This window comes from Prenolepis imparis, unplaced genomic scaffold, assembly GCF_030444845.1.
Source record: "Prenolepis imparis isolate NDT839.2.m4 unplaced genomic scaffold, iyPreImpa1.0 SCAF_1, whole genome shotgun sequence".
In the NCBI taxonomy this organism is placed as follows: domain Eukaryota; kingdom Metazoa; phylum Arthropoda; class Insecta; order Hymenoptera; family Formicidae; genus Prenolepis; species Prenolepis imparis.
Window position 1 is genome coordinate 22,456,672 of NW_028141159.1, and position 17,583 is coordinate 22,474,254.

Here is a 17,583-nt window from a genome sequence, read left to right on the forward strand (position 1 = left end):
AGAATATCTAATAAGAATATCTCTTTAGAGAATTTTCCTCTTAAATTAAGAGGATCTTTTTGGCGCTTATTTTAGGGGGAAATATTATAAAAATAAGTGGCATATACTTAAGATGAGAATACAATTTTTTCGATGATTTACCACGCCTGCTACTGGTCACAACCGCGCGAAAAGAATTTCCAATTTCTTGTTCAATCGATTTCTTTCCGTCCGATCTCCGTATTTGTACCGAATACGTATGCTTGTTTAGTCTAGTTTGTACAGCAAATTCGAGATTCCTTCATCGTTAAAAACGTTAATTGACCAAAACTCCAGGATTGCGAATTAAATTCCGAATATAAAATTAAATCTTTTTTTACAGGAACTAATTTTACGCAATTTTTTTAAATTATCGTCGAGAGTAAATTATGCGCACATCAATAATCGATTATTGGACGTCAATCAAAATGAGAATTAATTGGACGGTGAAAAATATTTGTTAATTAAAATTAAAGGATTTTAAATACCAAATAAACAATGCTGTCATTGTTTTGATGCTTTTTGCAGGTCCCGCGAATGGCTGATTTCAATTAAGCTAGAGTATATAATACCTTGTCGCGTGCAGTAGCTCGAGAGAGAGAAGTAGGATTAAAAGTCTAAAGTTCTCTTTGCAGTGGTCCACGTTGCAGGAAATAAACTATTTTCGTCGTTGCCAGAGAGTGAGTGAGAAAAGAGAGAAAGAGAAAGAGACAAATGCAATCCTCTCACCAGGCGATGACAACAAAAACATTTGCGCATTCTCTCTCTTTCTCTCTCTGTGTGAATGTGTGTGTATTTTTTCTACGCATATCCTATATGCATTTTACGTCGATGATTAGCGATTTCGCGACCGTCGATGCTAACCGACGCCAATTAGTCACGCAATAACGGGCGCGACTAATCGTTTCATTGGAAGATCGAAATTGTACTTTGGAACCGCCGTGAAAGCCTTGCCTACATCCGATAAAGGCGATCAAGAGTCAATCGACGTGTATAAATGTTACTCAATGGAGACAAAAAGAGCAAACGGGGCGAAACAGCTTCGAGTAGGTTGCAATCATCAGCTCTATGCGCAACGAGATGAATCGCGCATGACCTTAAGCGTAATATCCTACGGTCATACATATATATGTATGTATGTGTCGAATGAGAACTCTCGGAGTTATCTGGTTAAACCGATAATTAAAATGATTTGAAGCAATTGAAGTAATTAGAGAGGTTAAAATATCTACAGAACTCTCTCGCAGCGCGCGAGCAAAGCAGAGAGATGTTCTCTCGTTTTAGAAAAAAAAATCTAGAACCGTCTAGGAGATACACTATATGGGTGGAGACGCGGGAAAACTCTTGTCGGCGTTTAGTAAGTTTGAGTGTGTCGTATACAAGAGCCTCGTTTTTAACATGTTCGCGCCAGATGTAAGAGAAGAGACACGAGCGTTGTTAGGACAGCAGCCATTTCTTGGAAGCATAAATCTCTTTTCGACCAAGTATTACGTCTTCCTATGCCATGTGACCGTGTCGATTCTCTCGTCTATAGACCAGGAAACACTGAACGAATATTCACCGTGCAATCGATTTGTTTTACTGAATACATAAAATTAACCGAAAAAAACGTTTAAGAAATATCCTCGATAAGCTGTAAAGTATACACACTCGTGTATCTTTATTCGTAAAAATAATTCTTCCGCGTTTAAATTATTTTCCTTTCATTTTTTTATAATCTCCGTGAAATTTTTCAAACGTTTTTAATTATAAATCTGTTAACGTTTACGAGTATCCTCGCACCCTCACAAAATCCTCAGATTATTCAAACAAAAAAAATTATTATTTTATTATATTTATTATAATATCTTTTTCTTTTCGCGAGAATATAGTGAGTAATTTACAGATCGCACCGCATTTATTCATTTGACGTAATTTTAACCTTGATAAGAGAGAATTGACGTCAAAAGGGATGACTTACTCGAGAAAAACTGTTTGCGCAGCTGATAAAATTAAAAATAAAACAGGAGAGCACAACGAGATGTTAGAAATTGATTATTTATCAAGAAACACGGAGGGAGGAGAGGAAATTTCACCGGGAACGCACGAGATAAAGGTCTGAAATTTGTATGATATACTTTTGACATCAAAAACGCAATAAATTTCTGGAAACAATAGGTATACCGGATGCATCGCGAGAGCGCGAATGCGCGAATCTGTGTCAAATATCGCCCAACCTCTCAATTGTATATACGAGGGCAACCGCAATTATGTACGAGATATATTTGGCATGACCGGTCGACCTCGTCGTGTGTAATGCTGCAATCGAGCATTCCTTTTTACGGACGAAATACCACATAAAGCTGTGCTTTTTACGGAAAAAAAAAAAATTAATAGTAATAATAATAATAATAAACGGTCTCTCGCGCTCGTGTCTCAGGTGACTAGAAAAGCGCCGACACACAATCCAGGAATAAATCAAGCGCGTCATTTGCGTCACACACGTGTTTGCTCGATTAGCATTTTGCGAGTACAGCAGTAGTTTCGGGATATACGATATACACAATTGAAAGAGCGCGTGAGATAAAGAGCTCACACACATATACATATAAAAAGTTTCCGAAGTTCGGGGGCAGGAAGGACCGGTTCTCTCTGCAACCCAGATATATTAAATCCTGAGCGCGTAAAGTTGGACGGACACAAAGCGAAGAAGAGATCTCCTCAGCAGGTCAATAGGATGCTTCAAGGTCACTACTTCGGACGGTCTCAAAGATCTCTTTTCTTTTTTCTTTTGCCGCCGCGATTATTAAGCACTCGTATTTACGGCGTCTGATTTTCCCTTTTAAAACCCGTACAAACTCTCATCTGTCAGCTCAGAAGCCATGTGTTGCAACAGCAGTGAAAAAAAAATATATGAAAGAATTTAATATAAATTTTTTTTCAAATGTGTGTTTATATTATATACAATATTTTTTTGGAAAATAAATCAATAATATTTGTATTATATAAATATTACATTTAAAAGAGTATTTAGAGAGAAGAGTATATATAATACCTACTTTTTTAAATGTAGTATTTATATTTTTATATATAATACAAATATATAAAAATTTGATATATATATATATTTTCTTCAAAAAAATATAATAAATATTATGTAATACTTTTAAATGTAATATTATATAATACTTATAAATATTATGTAATATATACAATGTAAAAATATTATAAAATATAAAAACACCGAATGCATTTAAAAAGATTTTTAAACACGAAATGTATAATATACCTACATAAAAACCTCTCTAGCGTGCGGAGACAATTTTTTTAAAATTTTTGTCGACGGTATCAAACCAGGAAAATGTGTAAAGGGGAAAAATTATGTATCCGTAAACTGTCAAGGCAAAGATTGATGGCAGAGAAGCCACGAAGGAATTACAAAGCACCCGATGTAATTGTTAATTATTATTACAACATATACGCTGCGCGTAACTACACGTATCACGGTTATATCTTTATTCCTATAGTCTATATCTTGTGGGAACGTCTTACGCATCGTGCGCTTATTCTCTTCCAGATGGACGATACGTGTGTGATTACTTTACCGGGTCTCGTTGTGTGTCTACTACACTCCCTAACGTGTATATACTCTCACGACAATGCATTAGGGGAATACAACGCTTATGAGCGCGACCCGTACGCATTCGAATTATCCTTATTAAGATATAATACGATTTTGTGGCGCGCGGTTGAATTAAACACGACATTCACATACAGCGAAGGAAATATATAGCGTTCGCAAAACTTTAATGAACAAAAATTATTGTTTCTAATTTTGTAACATACTCGAAAAGTAACATACTAATTTTTCTTTTAAATTATTTGTCTATTAAATTATTTTTTTTATTTCTGATAATACATTTTAAGTTGGAAATATTTTTTCCAAAAATCTAGAATTTGGAAAAAAAATGCGAGGATGATAAAATTAACTGAAATCGTTCAATCGACAATTATCATCTATTAAATTATTTTTTTTTTTTTTATTTCTAACGATACATTTTAAGTCGGAAATATTTTTACGCACAGAGAGAATTTTCTCTTAGAATTTATCCTGAAAATCATGGTAATCGTGGGACAATCTGATATGGAAAGAATTTTAAAAATATGTTTGATTAATTTTACCATACTTTTAGTAAATTTTATTATACTTTTAGTAAAATTAATCAAACATATTTTATATTTTATTGTAATATATATTATTTTTTCTTGTGATAAATATTAATCAGAGAAATTCTCATAAAATTCTTTCCATACCATATTGTCCCACAACCATGATTTTCAGGGTAAATTCTAAGAGAAAATTCTCTCTGTACGAAAATCGAGAATTTGGAGAAAGATGCCACGATAATAAAATTAATTTAAATCGTTTGATTGACAATTATTATTTCAATTTAGTGTCTCATTCCGTCAATAGTTCGATCGTGTACCGAATTTCCGTCTTTTATCGTTCCATTTGATTTCACAATATGCGAAGAGAGGATGCGAGAGATAAACTCTCTTGTGTGCGAGCTAAATTATAATATATTTCGCGACATTTCGCATCCATACATCGGATAAACGCCTATCGCATATTATCGACTAGGCGGTTAGCGCAGTCTCTATATCTGTAATTCGATGACGCGGACACAAGGTATACTCTTCCTCCTCCCTCCTTCGGTCTGTCATAGATTATCAATTTGTCTGCGTGTACGCGTTTGCAACGTTAATAGGCGTACGCCATCGTCTCTGTTTCACGTTTGCTTTAATAACACGCATTATCGACACGGTGTCGTACGCGACACAGCACATTAAACATCCACAGCACCGGGATATATACAATGTACGTCGATATATACAAACGTTAATGAAATAAAACACACAGGGCTGAGCTTAATGGGACGAATCATTGCGACTATATACCTACTCCATCGACAGATTCGCGTTTGCATAAAACGACGGCGAGCAAATGGAGAACGTCTTTCAAAATTATCTTTATAATATCCCCGACACGTATGGAATCAATATTTTTCCTAGCGGAATGTTTGAGGCACCTATATAATTCTTGAGTGATTAAGCGATTTGAAGAGTAGAAGCTTAAAAATTTGTGAGACCGATCTGGGAACTCGAAGGAGAAAATAAATGATGACAAAATTACATACTTCGATTAACGTCGAATGAAAATATTGCTTCGATAACATAATGTAATTTAAAACTTATCTAGAGATATGTACGGAAGTGTTAAAAATTCACATAAAAGTGATAACCTTCCTCGACATTTCCGATAAGAGGGTCATCGCGAAATTAACCATCAGAAATTATTGAAGGGAAATAATGCGATATTAAACGCATTAATCTCGCGTATTAAAGCAACGATGAACTGTGTTAATTAATCAGAGAGAATTTTCTTTTAGAATTTACCCTGAAAATGGTGGTAATCATGGGACATTATAGGTATGGAAAGAATTTTATGAGAATTTCTCTGATTAATATTTATCACAATAAAAAATAATAATATCTATTACAATAAAATATAAAACATGTTTGATTAATTTTACTAAAAGTATAGTAAAATTAATCAAACATATATTTTATATTTTATGCAGATATTATTATTTTATTACAGATATTATTATTTTTTTATTGTGATAAATATTAATCAGAGAAATTCTCATAAAATTCTTTCCATACCATATTGTCCCACGATTACCCTGATTTTCAGGACAAATTCTAAGAAAAAATTCTCTCTTTATATACTATTTTGCAGGAAATAGAATCGAAGCTGAAACTTTTAATCGAACAAAGAAAAAAAAACAGCTAGAAATATAATAAAAAATATATTTTTAACTTATTCTATTTTAACTTTTTGGACTGATCAATATTTTTTAAATCGTATTTTCGAATCGTCAAAAAAAAGAAAGAAAAACTGCCTGCGCTGTGAGGGCTTGCGAGCTTAACAACATCGATCATAGATTTCGATTGACGGCCGCAGAAACAGCAACATTGCCGAATAGAAAGTTAATCTAACGAGGTACACACCATACCATATCGCGTTTCGTTGCGTATATGCGAATTGCATCCTTCGATTCACGGATATCCACGTCAACTCGCTCGCATCATGATATATCTGTCAGAGAATTTGTACGAAAACGCGATCGCACGCTTGCTGCTGCAATATCAATCTCACGGTGATTGATATTTGATGGCTTTTTCCGAGGACGGAGAGAGAGAGAGAGAGAGAGAGAGAGAAGGGGGAGATGGAGGAGATCAACGTGACGTGTCCTGCGACTTGCAGAAGGGCGAACCACCCTCCTAACACAATTCACGCCAGACACTCTATACTGTAGGGTGGACCTGTACGCGAAAATTGGGAAATGAACAACGCGTAAGTACGCGAGCAAATCGCGAATAAATCGAAGCGCGAACATTCGAAGGAGAGGAGAAAAACGCGCGGGAAAAGGATGCGTGTGGAACCGCCCTTTTTAGTTGTAATTTCTGCGCCTGCCTTACACCTCCTTCCTCTCTGCTCGAAGAGGGGGACGAATTAAAAGGAGGAAACGCCATGTTATAATTTTCGACACTTCCAATACAGTTTCGTTTAAATGAAAAACAAATTTGAATTTCTATAAATGTAGCTATCCATTTCTAAATTTATATATCAAATTTTAGTTCAATTTTTTATCTCATTTTACATCACTGATTTCATTTCAAATAGTAGACGTTTAAAAGAATGTGATTCAATGAGATCAGATGTTTTTCTTGTTAGTTTTGAGAAGCGTATTTTTATTTTTTCCTATTCGATCAAAATGTTGCTATATATACTTTGTATTGTTCGGATACAAAAAGTATAGGTGTGCATAAAACGCGAACGGGGGATTAACGTTAATACGAAGAAAAAAATATGGAGGCCACTCTCGGCCCGAGTAAATTAATTTCACTTCGATCGAATCTATTTTTCCTTTCGCAGCTGCGAAATCATGTCTTTCCGTGTTCGGAATAAGAAAAAAAAATGTATACACAGATGCGCGAAGGAGAAGAATTGCTATACACAAGATACACAGAGAGAGATCGAAGAAAAAAACACACATATACAATCTCGAAATCTCGTTTTCGCGAAGCGGAGAAAAAGTACCACGTACCTGTCATCGTGCAGACGCTTGAGGTCGGTCATCTCGCGCTCGAACTTGAATTTTGACACCTCGCAGAGCAGGGCGTCTCGTTCGCCGACGACCTCGGCGAGCTCGCGCTGCAGCCTCTCGATCTCGGCGTACTGGCGGCCGATGAGCTGGTTCTTCTCCTCGAGGATGCCCTCGACGTCCGTGTCCAGGAGCGCGCCTGGTGGCGGCGGCGCTGCCTCGCCGCCGAGGATCGCGCTCATAACTATTTGTTTACTTTCACCGACCGCGGCCGCACGCGCGCGCGCGTATTCCTCGCGCTCCCGTCGTACGCGACGCGAAAACGTTACGCTCGCGGGAGGAGGAGGCTGCCACCCCACGTCCGGGAAACGTCGTCCGTTCGACCCCCGCGTGTTTATTCACGCGAGAGGCGCGCGTCGCCGGTTCACGACGCGCCGCGACCAGTCACGGGACACCATATCACAACGATAGATGGAACGTATATCACTGGAGTCACTGGAACCCGCGAGACAGCACCGACGAGGCACGCACGACGCGACATCCCCTCATCGTACACTCGCCATATTGCGAGACGGGCCGCGAGTCCGCCGTTTCCCCGTCTCGGTTCGATTCCGCCGGTCCGCCGCGTCGGGCGAGACGCGGATGCGCGCCGGCGCTCAGCTGATCGCGTGGCGCCATCGCGCGCTCCGATCCCGAACCAGCGCGCTCTTTCTCGATTATCGAGTATCGAATATAGGCTGCGATCCACTTGATGCTACAAATACTGCAAATGAAGCATTTGTAGCATCAAGTGAATCGCAGCCATATTTGACGAAAAATTATTTTTCTTTTTTTTTGTTTTTGAAAGAGAGGATGCATATATTTCTCGTACCTTTTTCTCTCGTTAAATACGAATTGCTTCAAATTGCTTCGTGCTTCGTTAACTCGCAAATTTCTCAAAATTTTATGACTACTGGAAATCGTTGGTTATTTCTCTCTATACAGATATCTCGCGAATACAGATTCCCGTAAAGGGGAGAAAACTACGTTGGAGACGAGAGCTTAACTGAGAATCGAGACTGATTAATTTCGTCGCGTTTACTTTTCGATATGGATTCAATATGTAATGTCTACGTTTATTCGCGATAACGAAATACGACCGTTGAACGTGACTTTCACACGTATGTGGGAAACACGGATACGGATGTGTCGTCACGATGACGTGTAAGATGGTGGAGGGGGAAAGGCGCGTCTCTCGCCAAATCAAGGAGTAACCTTACTTTATATCGTTACGATACGCGAAACGTGATCGCGAGATATAACATCGCGTATGTGTGAATATATATCGTTTGTGATAAATGCAGGAAAATTCAAACGTGCCGAGATGAAAGGATCCCCGTCTCATTTTTTTCTTAAGTGCGAGAACCGCTAGCATCTCTTTCGCGATATATTTTAAATAAAATAATTCGGAATATTGTCACGGGAGGGGAAAGAAAAAGAAAAACACCCACTCGCGTCGGATTCTTTCAGAGAACGCGAAATATTCTAAAAATATACGTCTGGCCGTTGTTACAAAGACCCAAGGTTGTATGAAATGTGATGCATTGACAGGTTATATGTTTTTTCACTGTTCGCACGAATAACTTATTATATCTCGTTAATTGCTCTTTCGCTTTCTTGTGATTAATAAGAAGCACCGTCTTACAAAGTTCCCAAACTCGAAATAATACTGTAGAGACAAAATTTTGATTATTCCCCGATTTTTCATGCATTTTTTCATATTATAAAAGCTTTTAATTAAAAAAAATTAATCAAAGAATTTTAGAAATATTTGAGATTTCTTGCTGATCGAATAACGTGAACAAACAAGTTTCATATATATATATATATATATGTTTTGAAAGTTTTTGCATTGTTTATATTGATCATTCCAAATCGACTTCATTGTGACTGACATTGCATTTTTTGTTGTCAATTGTATGTGTGAGGTAAAGGTCAAACATATGTGTAATAGAAAATTCTATATATAACGATAAAATATTTTGTATATTAAAAGATTGTGTCGTCAAACCTTGAAGATGAATTGTGGGGAGAAGAATTTGATGAATGTCAATTTGCGATGCTGCAAACTCTGTATTTTGGATATATGTATTCCTTAAATTTAATGTTTGTGTTATATCTCTGCCATGTAAGATATTGGCCGATGGATAACTAATGCCCCAAGAGTTTGATTGTAACAGTTGCAAGAAGTTAGTGCCTCCTCAGGAAGATTTGTCAAACAATATTTCTACAGCAAATCTCGAGAACGCATCTGTCCACGAAAAATCATGACTGACATTAATATAAACGATCTAGAAAACCTTATCACATATTTTACAAAGAACACTTATACGGCCACAGCTAAGGATGTTAAAGTAATTGTCCTATAAATATATATTCTTACAATTATACACCTTAGTACTATTAAACTTTTTATATTTAATTAATGATATATATTTGTTACAGATTCAAGAAATTATGCAAAAATGTAAGCTGCTCGCGTCTTTCGATTATGATTATCACATAATTGACAACAACGATGGCAACCTCTGTGGACATTATCCTAGAGATCTTATAATATTGGAGCATGATAAATTGCGAAGTTCAAAAAAATGTGATACACCACTGCCAGCGCTACACATACGAGAAAGCATGACTGAAACTATATATCTAAAAAATAATCTCAGGAAATTGATGAAAGAGTCAAGATTCGCTAGATGTCATTCAAGATTCCCAACACCGGTGATACTTTACAAGGGTAGACATGTATGCAGATCTGCAACGTTATCCATTAAGCCAGAAATGATGGGTAGAACTTTCCTATCTAATCTAACTGGTACCAGTTCTACATCACCAGATCCATCAGTAGACAAAAGCCAAACACAAGTTGCAGAAGTTGCAGAAGATTCAAAGTTTACTGACATGAAAAATAATCTTAGATTGTATGATATAGAACTCCTGAAGACTCTTCATGTGGGAACCATCGTTGATTTCATGGTTGAGAAGAAGAAGGTCAAGTTTGGATTGAAGTAAGGCTGTCACTAAGTATCGCTCTCTCTCTCTCTCTCTCTCTCTCTCTCTCTCTCTCTCTCTCTCTCTCTCTCTCTCTCTCTCTCTCTCTCTCTCTCTCTCTTTTTTTTATGTATTTGTGTATTTTTTTTAAAGTTCAAATGTTTGAAAGGGAAAGAAAAATTAAATACATAGAATTATTTAATTATTCAACTTTGTTCAATAAATGTAAAAAATGAAAAATTATTACAGTTTGAAAGAAATATAAATTTTGTGTAATAAAAACATATACAAGAAAAGAAAGATGGTTTTATATTAAGATAATTTTACTAAATAGATAGATAGATAGACTATTTTATTAAATAAAAAAATCTAATAAAGACTATACTTTGTAATAATAATGTTTAGGATGAAATATGTATAGTTTTGAGAAGAGAACTGCATACACAATAGACAATAACTATTCCAATAAAGAAGATGTCCATCTTTGCAAATGTAGTAAAGTTCCATCCATAATAGTTCTTAGTCCAATCGCAGTCTATTTTATTCTATAAATCCACTTTTAGAGACCCTTAAACAGAGCTCTTTTGTTTGGTATTCAGCGTAACTTCATCGGAGAAGGTAGACCAGGAGAAAAGGTACGATGACTTTAACCTGATTTCACTGCCGTATCCTGGATGTGAATTCTTCAGGGAATTTAGAAAAAAAGATTATCGATCAAGAGGTTTGGTATTTGACTGGTACCAGAATTATGTAGACGCGATAATCCGTGTACCTGATGGCCCCTCCGATCAATTACGAATCACCTGGAATAAATATAGAGAATGGGATCTAGTCAAATTAACGCAGAATTATTTAAGATTAATACTAATATATTTGAACGATAATAATAATGGAATATTGATTCACTGCATCTCGGGTATGTAAAATGTACAATATATTATATATATTTTTTCTTTCTATTAAAATTTTAAAAGAAATTTTCTAATGAAATTAATGTATTATTTACAGGTTGGGATCGTACACCATTATTTATTTCATTATTGAGAATTAGTCTATGGGCCGATGGTGTAATTCATAAAACATTAAATTCGTATCAATTACTTTATTACACTATCGCCTATGATTGGCTGCTTTTTGGACACGATTTACGAGATCGACTAAATAAAGGAGAGGAGATATTCTTCTTTTGCTTTGACTTCCTAAAATATATTGAAACTGAAGATTTCAGTATACACTATAAATGTAACGAAAAAACATCTAAGTCCAGCGACTCGCAACCGGAAACTATCACAATAAACGCCGAATCCTTTGAACTGATTACCGCTCCTAGTTTCAGTTCATCTAGTTCTATTGAACAAACTAGTGAAGACGGTGATTCAACGACTGTATTTTTCGATAATTCGGACAGTCAGGATTTGGATGCTCGAAATAATGTGTAATTATTTTAATTCTAAATATTGATCTGATATTCCGATCAATCGTTTATACATATCTATATTTATTACAGCACTGTTGCATCTGGAACACTCAATGTGTCTCCAAATAAAGAGGATGGTACCACACAAGGATCGCGTTTATCTTTGTCCGCGAATCGTACATCTCCGATTGGAGTTCCTATACCGCATAACACTCGACGGATTCGACAACGGAACGATTCAACATCTTCAGTTGATTCGTGGCAACTCGTGACAGGGACAGGCAGTCTGTGCGGTTCAACGTCTGCTAATGCTGCCTATATGGACAGTGTATTGATTCCTGGTTTAGATTGTAAGCCTTCATGTGCAGCTTGCACAACTCCACGCACATTACAAGGAAATGTAAACACAAATGATGATGAAGTTGCTGCTTCTCAGCCTGTACAGTGAGTTTTTAACAATTTTTTGATTGCATCAAATTTTTTTTTTTTAATCTGCAATTGAATTAAAATATTTTATTTTAGACGTAAGGAACGGTTGCGTTGCCTCCGAAATATATTTTGTAAAGCCTATGGGCCTCATGGATTTCGATGGAAGGACGAGGCAAGTGGTATTAGCCAATATTTTGGAAATATTGTTGGAATGACTTAGACTCGACGCACATGACTGAAATACTGTTATTGACTGTCTAAGAACATGAATTTACAGTCGATTTTCTTTGTTCTAAATTACATCAGAGGACTCCGAGCATTTCGAAGAGTATTTTCCATCACTTTTCACTCTTATTCTAGTAAGCAAAATGAGAAAATATACATTTTCTTTTCGCTCACTTTTTTAATCTAATATAATCATGTGATTACATAATAACATGTAAATATAAGTGCCAGTGCAAAAGAAAAACAGTTGATTTAATACAGAGAATTTAGAATAGAGAAAATTGACTATATTGTTAATAATATACTTATGTCCAATTGACAATTTTATAAACTACAATTTATATAACGAAAATGAGATAATTGTATATTATTGTTTCTCAAAAAATGTTATGTACGACATGATATGTGCAAATAATAGAATAAAAGTCAATATTTTTGTACATGTCTACATAGAATACATAAATAGTTTTATCTCTTTCCATATAGAATTAATATTAATTTTTATTAATAGACATCAATATTTGCATAAATTTACAAATAAATAAATCAATAAAACATTGTAAAATTTAAAATTATATTTTAGAATATTTTAACAAATTTGAAGGGAAGGATAAGTAAAATTATTTTTTACTGAATATAGATTTCATTTCAAGGATCAAGATGCCCTTGTTTTAAAATTTTATTTCAAAAATAATTAAAGATATAATATTAAAGAGCTCTTTTTACATTTTTGTATATATAATCAACTATCACAGAAAATTATAGATTCATCACGTGTACAATTCTTGATGGTGGTACATATTCTCTGCAATATGGACATTGTGGTTTAACGTGTAACCACTCACTGAGACAAGTCCAACAAAACAAATGACCACATAATGTTGCGGTTGTTGCTGTCGCTTCGAGGCATAATTGACAACTATGACTAATACATTTTGTATTAGATATACTTGTGATTATAGTGTCTTGTGTCTTGCTACACTGCCAAATTCTTAATAGACATTGAATTAGAGTACCAATTCCTAACAGCCTTAATCCCCAGCTAACAGTATCCACTGGTCGAGGACCGTATACCTTTAAATCATATCAGAATCATATAAAGATAAGAATAATAAGATCATGATATTACAAATTTTAAGGTTTTACCTTTGTATGATCTAATTCAACAATTCTTCGACCCAGACTATAGTATCTACCATATATATAAAATATTCCTTTGTGGAATAACACAATTATAGGTATCATTGTGCGCAGTTTGGTCAGGAAGTTATTAAGAAACGTTATTGCTGTTGGTGTCAGCTCGCTATGCGGCCGGTTCACGTAAGCTTGACACTGTCCCAATAATTTGAGCAACATTCTCTCTCCGAGACATTCCAAGATCGCAGCCAACACTCTGACCTTAACAAAAAAAAAAAAGAGAAATTTGGAATTTAATTAAGATCTCCTGCAGAAAATAAACATAATAAACTTTCTCATTGAAACCTACAGTTAATGTTGGAACTTTGCGAGCCTCTAGATTAGCCTGTACTATACCGGTATATTCCTCGCCCAGGGTTTGATTTCCCATCCCCGACGTGAAGATAAAGTATACTAATTTGAGCGGAATGTCAGACTGAATATAGTGAAAGAACGGTTTGTGTACTCCAAAGTTGTGCAGTATCTCGGATAATTTCTGCCTCAGATCTTTCACGAAATCATCGTCCCGTTGATGCGATCGCAATATCTCCGCTTGACTAGCGCATTTTAATTTACGGGTGGACCACTTTTTGACAGTTCCCATTTTTCTCATTTAACGCACGTTTGTGTTGTGGCCGTATATATTAAAATCATGCAAAGTCACGCGGGAGTCTCCTACGAGAATGCAAATAAGTCATCTCTCTCTCTCCTTGCATTCCGTTTCATTCTCGCTTTTTTGTGGTTAGAGTTTAGAGTTATGTCACGATGTGTCAAATGTCAGATTTTCTCGCGCATGCGCAGTAGCTCAAAAATCATATGACATTAAATAGTGTACATTAAAAAAAAAAATAGAAAATGTGAAAATAAATGATATAAAGAATAAAATCTTTTTTTTTTATCAAATTAGATTTTTATCGCGCGCGAATTGTCCAAATAATGAATAAAAATTATGTAAAGCGACATGTTAATCGTAAAAATAAATTGTATTAATTTTTACGACTGTCAAATTCGAAAAGGAAATTAAAGAACCTCTCTTTCTTTAGAAATAAATGTTTACAGAATTACATAATAATCGAGAAACGCGGAAGTTTGCGCACACTTTCTTTGGCGAACCTGTCGAGTTGACAGCTGATTGCGCAGTGAAATCTGAACCGGCCAATAGGAACGACATAGAGATTCTATATCATTTGCGCGATTGTCGATAAAAAAATAAAATAGTACATTGCACGATTCTAATCTAATGAACCCAATTATTACATAACGATTCGTCGACGGATCGTTTTATGCCATCACGTCTTTTGCGATGTAAAAGGGACAACGAGTTGTTCATGTAACGTGTACGTTGGCTACAAAAATGGTGAATTAGTCGGACTCTCGCTCAAGTGTCTCTATCACAGCTGTTCCGCTGCTGCGTTTGACAGATCGGCTCTTACGATCGCTCCCTTTTTCCATGGAAAATCGAGAAACCTTATCCAAGTCTTAAAACTCGAATAGAGAGTCCTTCGTGTCGTATCCTCCGTCAGAATCGTCAGACGCGACGGTTTTGCGCGGATGATGTATCATATACATACGTCGTCTCGATCGACACATTGACGGATGTCCGAATTTAATGTCAAGCGATTAATATAATATAATATATAATATGCAGCCGTTCGACGATAATCGGATGACATGAGACTTGTGTGTAACGTGATGAGGAACTGGGATATTGTTGAGAGTCGGGTGGGATATTTGCCGTTAGTGAAAACGAAAAATGTTCGTCAGGGATCCCTGTGGCATCATATGCATTATCGTCACCTATATAGCGGTGTTTTACGCTGATTACGTTGTGGTACGATGGATTGTGTTGTATACCATGCAAGACAGGTTTGTACAGCAAGTTTGATCGACAGGAATTAACATTTAAATAATCGTCATACAGTCGTGTCATGTTATGTCATATTTTACGCAACACATCCTTATAAAAGTTGGCATATTAAAATATAAATAAATATAAAATACTTGAATAATTTGAAAATCTCTTAAGAATTATTATATACTGTAAATATTATAAATTGAAAAAAAAAATTGTAATGCTAGAGAAAAAGAATGCATAGTGATTCTAATACTTTGTATAGTCTTGTTTATTAATTAAAAATAATTAGATCAGAATTATTAAAATATTATATTTCCTAGATTTCCTACTCTTTAAAATATAACATTTAAAAAAATTTTTTATAATTATAACAGTTAGATATTATTTTTAACGCAATACTATTTTTTATTCTGTTTTAGCTTATGGGGTCCTTTCCATGTAGTAGCATTTAACACAGTTGTACTTCTTTTAATGATGGCACACTTGAAAGCTGTCTGCAGTGATCCTGGTATAGTACCCTTACCGCAAAATAGAATGGACTTTTCCGATATTCATGTTTCTGGAGGTAATGATGATCATGAGAGTGATGAGAAGGACGATTGGACAGTGTGCACTAGATGCGAAACATATAGGCCACCTAGAGCGCACCATTGTAGAATCTGCAAACGTTGCATTAGGAGAATGGATCATCATTGTCCCTGGTAACTATTATAGTATTAAATAAGATATTATTTATACATTTAAAAAATTACATTTACAATTATTAAATTAACTCTTATAATTGAATTTTTTAGGATCAATAATTGTGTTGGCGAAAGGAATCAAAAATACTTCATACAGTTTCTGGTATATGTCGGTGCATTAGCTATATACGCTATTGTTTTAGTTATTGCATCATGGATTTATGACTGCCCGCAGTGCAATAATGACATTGCAATCAAGCAAAATCGCATGTACGTACCTGTATTACTTAGAGAATGTCTTATTTAGAGAAATGCTCTATGAAAACTGAAAAGCTTATATATTGATGTGTATTGCAGTTTACATTGTGTGATATTAGTTTTGGAATCTGCATTGTTCGGTATGTTCGTCATAGCGATTCTGGTGGATCAGTTCCAAGCGATTCTGGGCGATGAAACCGCTGTGGAACGCGTACAAGGTATACAACAGCGCTATCACAATAAGAATACACCACGAACGTTTACACTTTTGTCCCAAGTGTGTGGCAAGAGTCATCCGATATTTTGGTTGCTGCCTTGTCACAATCCGCCACGTTATTCCTTCAGGAAGGATGCGTATTTAATTGATCACGAAGTTTGAAATTAAATACGAGAGTATTATGTCTGCACACAGTATTTATTTCCTTTTATATTATTTTTCTATATAACAATTTTCATTAGCAATTCTTTTCTTAGATTATTAACTTAATATGTCTTTATATGGACTATATATTGACATTATTATAGATTTGAGACTTGTAGCTATAATTTTTCTACGGCGCGAAAATAAAATATTTATATATCCTACCTCTGTAAAGAACTCTATCATCATTATTATTATATTCTCATATAATAAGATGATTAGTACATATACATATACATTATATCTATATATTACATTATATATAATTAGATATTTAAACTGTAAACAAACAATAGCTTTAATTAATATTGCTTATGTTGAAACATATACATATGGCAACAGTATATAAATGAAAATGTAATCTATATTTTTTTTATGTTAATAAATTAATTTTTTTATCTTTTAAAGTTGAGATATTTAAGAATAATATGTGATATATGCAAGAATGTGAATTCTTTAATTGATAGCAATTATTGCTAGAACTCTTTATCCTCGCCTAATAATTTTTATTTGCTGCAAGGATTGTATTGTGTGGTATTTTAGAAAATAAAGTTGTTATTAACTTTAAAAGAAATTTATTATTAATAATATAATACAATTTTTATGATTTCAAAATAAGTTTTATCATATCTAAAATTACGATATCAGACGCTTGATAATTAATGACAATTTTATTAATTAATTATATTGTTTTGTTGCTTAAGAATTATATTTTGTTAATTAAACATAATGAATTAAAGTTTTATGTTAATATATCATTGCGACTAATTATAATCATCTCTTTTTCATCGTTTAATTTTTGTTTATAAAATTTTTTCTAATTTTTACATTGTCAAAGATATTAAAAGTGTTAATAATTCTTATTAATTCATTTTGTATATTTTTCATGCATTTTTGTGTCAAAAAGTTGTGTTCAAATA

General features: G+C 34.7%; 4 protein-coding genes across 4 annotated transcripts in view; 2 read left to right on the forward strand and 2 right to left on the reverse strand.

Annotated features, from left to right (window-relative positions):
* Window positions 1–7,750, reverse strand: part of Siz (Brefeldin-resistant Arf-GEF family protein schizo) — a 53,612-nt gene extending 45,862 nt beyond the window's left edge. Inside the window, exon 1 of the mRNA XM_083038401.1 lies at window positions 7,173–7,750. Coding sequence (XP_082894527.1) covers window positions 7,173–7,411 — 239 coding nt within the window. The 5' untranslated portion in view covers window positions 7,412–7,750. The remainder of the gene's footprint in view (window positions 1–7,172) is intronic.
* A 637-nt stretch (window positions 7,751–8,387) lies between these two features.
* On the forward strand, window positions 8,388–12,710 carry Edtp (Egg-derived tyrosine phosphatase). The gene is made up of 6 exons (XM_083038555.1): window positions 8,388–9,562; window positions 9,654–10,216; window positions 10,799–11,115; window positions 11,208–11,634; window positions 11,707–12,060; window positions 12,139–12,710. Exons 1-6 carry the CDS (start codon window positions 9,476–9,478, stop codon window positions 12,263–12,265), a joined length of 1,875 nt encoding a protein of 624 aa, XP_082894681.1. The 5' UTR covers window positions 8,388–9,475; the 3' UTR covers window positions 12,266–12,710.
* Window positions 12,711–12,925: 215 nt separating this feature from the next.
* Pex10 (peroxisomal biogenesis factor 10) lies at window positions 12,926–14,450 on the reverse strand. The gene is made up of 3 exons (XM_083038698.1): window positions 13,757–14,450; window positions 13,417–13,668; window positions 12,926–13,344 (listed from the first exon to the last, which is right to left on the reverse strand). The coding sequence occupies exons 1-3, from the start codon at window positions 14,057–14,059 to the stop codon at window positions 13,030–13,032; spliced, it is 870 nt and encodes a 289-aa protein (XP_082894824.1). The 5' UTR covers window positions 14,060–14,450; the 3' UTR covers window positions 12,926–13,029.
* Window positions 14,451–14,582: 132 nt separating this feature from the next.
* On the forward strand, window positions 14,583–17,192 carry Dnz1 (DNZDHHC/NEW1 zinc finger protein 11). Its single transcript, XM_083038736.1, has 4 exons — window positions 14,583–15,312; window positions 15,721–16,002; window positions 16,096–16,254; window positions 16,342–17,192. Exons 1-4 carry the CDS (start codon window positions 15,200–15,202, stop codon window positions 16,619–16,621), a joined length of 834 nt encoding a protein of 277 aa, XP_082894862.1. The 5' UTR covers window positions 14,583–15,199; the 3' UTR covers window positions 16,622–17,192.
* Window positions 17,193–17,583: the final 391 nt, after the last annotated feature.

Bases quoted from the DNA above. Each gene is read 5' to 3' on its own strand.
- Edtp (XM_083038555.1), top strand. From the start codon at position 9,476: ATGACTGACATTAATATAAACGATCTAGAAAACCTTATCACATATTTT. The intron at 9,563-9,653 runs GTAATTGTCCTA...TATTTGTTACAG, and splicing joins CCACAGCTAAGGATGTTAAA to ATTCAAGAAATTATGCAAAA. The intron at 12,061-12,138 runs GTGAGTTTTTAA...ATTTTATTTTAG, and splicing joins GCTGCTTCTCAGCCTGTACA to ACGTAAGGAACGGTTGCGTT.
- Pex10 (XM_083038698.1), bottom strand. From the start codon at position 14,059: ATGAGAAAAATGGGAACTGTCAAAAAGTGGTCCACCCGTAAATTAAAA. The intron at 13,669-13,756 runs GTAGGTTTCAAT...TTTTTTGTTAAG, and splicing joins GCAAAGTTCCAACATTAACT to GTCAGAGTGTTGGCTGCGAT. The intron at 13,345-13,416 runs GTAAAACCTTAA...TATGATTTAAAG, and splicing joins TTGAATTAGATCATACAAAG to GTATACGGTCCTCGACCAGT.
- Dnz1 (XM_083038736.1), top strand. From the start codon at position 15,200: ATGTTCGTCAGGGATCCCTGTGGCATCATATGCATTATCGTCACCTAT. The intron at 15,313-15,720 runs GTTTGTACAGCA...ATTCTGTTTTAG, and splicing joins TTGTATACCATGCAAGACAG to CTTATGGGGTCCTTTCCATG. The intron at 16,003-16,095 runs GTAACTATTATA...TGAATTTTTTAG, and splicing joins ATGGATCATCATTGTCCCTG to GATCAATAATTGTGTTGGCG.